The sequence below is a fragment of the Trichechus manatus genome, unplaced genomic scaffold (genome assembly GCF_000243295.1).
Source record: "Trichechus manatus latirostris isolate Lorelei unplaced genomic scaffold, TriManLat1.0 scaffold00199, whole genome shotgun sequence".
In the NCBI taxonomy this organism is placed as follows: domain Eukaryota; kingdom Metazoa; phylum Chordata; class Mammalia; order Sirenia; family Trichechidae; genus Trichechus; species Trichechus manatus.
The window spans coordinates 3870371-3874935 of NW_004444135.1; the positions used below are offsets into that span (position 1 = coordinate 3870371).

Consider the following 4565-nt stretch of genomic DNA (forward strand, 5'->3'; position numbering starts at 1 on the left):
GTGCCAGGAAGCGCACCATCAAAGCAAGCTAGGAAGAGCGAGGCCCCGTTCAGTGAGCCGGGTCTCACCTGCGCAGAATTTGGAGGCCTGGGGGCTATTCGCCACAGGAGAACACTTCCAGGGATAACAAATACGCTTTCAGAATCTGGCATTGGCATTTCATCTGACTCCTCAGAAGTGCTCATCTACAGGAATCAACACATGAGCAAAACTTAAGTACAATGTTTTAAATGAATACATTTACAAAGTGTAAAACAATCACCATTTATTGAACACCACTAGACTGTAAACTGCAAGAGGTCAAGGACACCATGACTTTCTGATTCTTATATTCCTACCTTTAACAGTGTAGGGAGGCAGTAAATACTTGCTCAATGACTGAATACATGTTATGGACATCACTGCCTTATGCACTGTATCATTTAGTGTTATATTTTTACCACCATCATTTTTTTACTGTACTGTATTCAAGGCTTACTATCATCATTATCATTCTTTACTACAGTGTATTAATGTTTCAAAAGCTTCATTTTTGTCAGGACAAAATAACTCATTTGAGTATGTACTGAGCAACTTCTAAATGCTTAGCACAGGGATCCCAGAGAAGTACAGGAACGGGCTGACTTTCGAGGAGATGACACACTACAGAGCCAAAGCCAAAACGTGGAACATTCTAAGAACAACAAAAGCTTAAATTCTAGAGGTAGGTGACTAAATTTGTCAATGACACAAAACTAGTAGGAAATCTGAATGTATTTCATTAAGAGAATTTAGAAAGTTGTTAGGCTAACACTTCCTTTGGCTGCCCCTTATAAGCCAGAGCTATACCAGGTACTCTATATACTGAATCCTTAGCTAATGTAATGAACCTAGGAGTAGATATTATTACCATAGGTTTATACATAGAGAATTCAAGACTTCGGAAGACTAAATAATATTCCCAAGGTGGCAAAGTTATCAAATTTAGAAAGACTGGTGAGGAATTTTCAGTGAATATACAGTTTAAAAAAATCAAGGGGTGAAATAAGTCAGACACAAAAGGACAAATACTGTATGACCCCACTTACATGAAATATCTAGAACAGGCAGATACATGGAGACCAAAGTTCATCGGGAGTTACCAGGGGCTGGTGAGGAGTAGGGGGGGAAGAGAGTTATTGTTTACGGGGTGCTGAGTTTCTGTTTGGGGAGATGAAAAACTTTTGGACATGGATAGTGGTGATGGCAGCACAACACAGGGAATGTAATTAATGTCACTGAATTCTACACTTAAGAATAGTTAAAATGGGGCAAACTTTTTGTTACATACATTTTACCACAATTAAAAAAAATAAAAAATAAAAAAACTCAACATCAGCAGCAAGGAGGTGACAAGACTGTTGATAAAATTCCCAGAGCATGTGAATATGTTCAGAGCATTAAAAATCGACGGCAGGTAGATGGCACACAGGAAGGAGAGAGAAGACAAGGAGCGCGTGTGTGAGAATAACTTCTCTCTCCAAGGGGTAAGGCCACTTTTCTACAAAGACTGACAGCGGGTTTCAGGAACATGCGGGTTATTTTCTGGAATCCTGCCCATGTCTTTCCCTGTCCCGGCCCTCTGTGAAAGATGGATGGACAGCAAGTGTGCTGGTGAGGGTGTCTTTTGCCAAGTTGCCTCATACTGGCAGTAGCTGCTGCCAAGGAGTTCTGTCCCATGGCTCCCTGGATCCTGGAACATCTCCTCCAGCCCCATCAGTTCCCGAACAGCTGCAGGGAAGCATCAGTGCACCTCAGGGAATGCAGAAAAAGAGGCAGGAAACGTAGGATGTGGGGGGGAAAGCAAAACTGTGCACAGGGTAAGGAAGAGAGAAAAAAGCCAAGTGCAAAGAAAGCAGGGTACTCTGATCATTTAATGAAACTCTTTTCACCTCAGGACTGCGGTTAACTCGATTTACAAAGAAAGTCACGAATAAGTAGATCTTTTGTTTTCGAGGAATATTAGGGCCTCTTAAACTCTAGCACACGTTAAGAGCCCCAGAGATGGTGCCTCAGTATGTCTGGGGTGAGGCCTGAGCACCTGGCATTTTTAACAAGCTCTCGGATGATGCTCATGCTGCCAATCTGCAGACATACTTTGAGAAGAAAGGGAGTACTTAGTCTTACTATGAGCCAGGTACTCTTCTGAGCCCTTCCATCTGTCAGCTCATCTAACAGGTAGGTATTGTTTTATTATCTCCTCATTTTACAAACGAAGGAGCTGAGGCAGAGAGAAGTTGAGAAATTTGTCTAAGGCTGCACCACTTACTAAAGCTGGACAGAGGATCCTAACCCAGAGTTTGTGCTCTTCTAGTTACTGCAGGGTAATCAGGACTCAGACAAATATTTCCTGTCCAAACAGGTGCAATCTTTCTTTAGCTCTCCCCTCTTCTGCCTGCATGGCAGGGACAGAAGTCTGCGGAACTGCAGAGCCTTCTTGGGGTCATGCAACAAGAAGCTATGTGCCCCGCACATGGGGAATTCTATCAGGCTGTTAAGTGTCCCATAAAGAGAAAGTTTAGTAAGGAAAGAAGGACAGCAGCTCAGGAGTGACTCGTTTAACTACGATGGCCGTAACTTCAGTGATTTAGTGACAGCGAAAAGGGCAACAAAACACAATAAGCATGAACATGTGAGGGATAATTCTGGAGGAAGTTTTAAATATCCAAAGGATATTAATTTCTAATGCATGTAAACAGAGAGGAGGAAAACAAAGTTTATCTCACTAAGATGAACTCCTACTTTCCAAAGCTACCTGAATGATTTTAAAGTCCCATATAAATAAAATAGTTACAAAAGTGGTACATACCCATATTCTATAAAAAGTTATGTCAAGCATTTGCTACCAAGACATCTGCCCATTAAAAGAGGGAGGGGAAAAAGAGACTCAATGCTTAGAGGACACTGAACTTCTGTTAAGGGTGATGGAAAAATTTGGAAATGGATACTGGTGATGGCTGAACTCTATGATAAACATAATTAATGTCACTGAACTGTACATGTGAAGAGCGTTGAAATGGCAAATGTTTTGTTAAATATATATATACCACAATTAAAAAGAAAAAAAGATTCAAGGAGAAAAATTCCATGCATTAGCAACAGGCAAAAAAAAAAAAAATTGGTCAAACTGTGACCCAATAACAGGCCACCTCCAAAGGGATTATCACAAATGTTTAAGAGTCCAGTTATTCCTTTGATACCACCTTCCAGGGTGTTCACCTGTTTGCTGTTCTTCTTCTCCTCAGTATTTTTCTTATCATTTTTTTTGTAAGCATCAAAAGTGGCCAGGTCAACACTGTATAAACATTCAGTCCACTTCCCATAAAGGGCACATAGTTTCTTTTTGCTGTCAAAAGAAATGGATGTTTAGCAAACAGTTAAACCAGTGCTTTGCTGTAATCTAGTATTATTAGAATGATTTTTATGAATCAGATTCTTTACAGAAATAGGTTTTTTTTTTTTGGTAGAAGAAAGATTTTTCAACTTATTGGTTAATAAGATTATGTCAGCAGATTTTAATACAGTTCTGCCTTAGTATCTGTGGGGGACTGGTTCCAGGACGCCTGCGGATACCAAAATTGGCAGATGCTCAAGTCCCTTATATAAAATGGCGTAGTATTTGCACATAACCTATGCATATCCTCCTGTATACTTTAAATATATCTAGAGTACTTATAATACCTAATACAATGTGAATGCTATGTAAATAGCTGTTATACTGCATTGTTTAGGGAATAATGACAAGACACAAGGCGAGCAATGCACAAACAATGAGTGCTGGAGAGAGACTGAGGATCTGTGAAATGGTGGGAGGCTGCAGCAGGCGATGTCTACACATCATTTCATTTGCGCGGATTCAGCATAGTGCTCAGTGCACAGCAAATTCAAGTTTTGCTTTCTGGAACGTTTCCCCCCACCCCGAGTATTTTCGATCTGCCGTTGGTTGAACCTGCAGATACGGAACCCGCAGCTGTGGAACCTGCAGATGCAGAAGGCTGGCTGTACTAGCATTTTATTTAGTGAACAACACCTATTATTGTTGTCGTTGTTAGCTGCCATTGAATCGCCGCCTGACTTATGGTGACTCCATGCACAACGGAGCAAAACAATGCCCCGTCCTGCACCATTCCCTCCTATGACCAGTTGCGGGTTGGACCACTGCGATCCGTAAGGTTTTCATTGTCTGATTTTCCAAAGTAGATTACTAGGCCTTTCTGCCTAGTCTGCCTTAGTGCAGAAGCTCCGCTAAAACCTGCTCAGCATCATAGCAGCACATAAGCCTCCACTGACAAATACGAAATGCACTGGCTGGGGATCAAACTGGGTCGCCCACCTGGAAGGCTGCAATTCCACCGCTGAACCGTCACTGCCCTCCGCCCCCAACAACACCTACAGAACTCAAAATTTAAAACGGAAACTTTACCTTTTATCCTGAATGTAGCCTTCGACTTTGTGTAATTCCTTACCAAAAAGGCCACATGGCTTAAAATTCAATACACATTTGTCCCCAGTCCTATGAAGGAAATATTAAGTTCAGGTCACCATTC

At 41.4% G+C, this 4565-nt stretch overlaps 1 protein-coding gene across 1 annotated transcript in view; it reads right to left on the reverse strand.

Moving 5' to 3' along the window:
• The window catches only part of OSBPL1A (oxysterol binding protein like 1A), a 27738-nt gene that overhangs the window by 3908 nt on the left and 19265 nt on the right, over positions 1-4565 (reverse strand). The window contains exons 5-7 of the mRNA XM_023742081.1: positions 4442-4531; positions 3238-3364; positions 69-185 (exon numbers count right to left, since the gene is read on the reverse strand). Coding sequence (XP_023597849.1) covers positions 69-185; positions 3238-3364; positions 4442-4531 — 334 coding nt within the window. The remainder of the gene's footprint in view (positions 1-68; positions 186-3237; positions 3365-4441; positions 4532-4565) is intronic.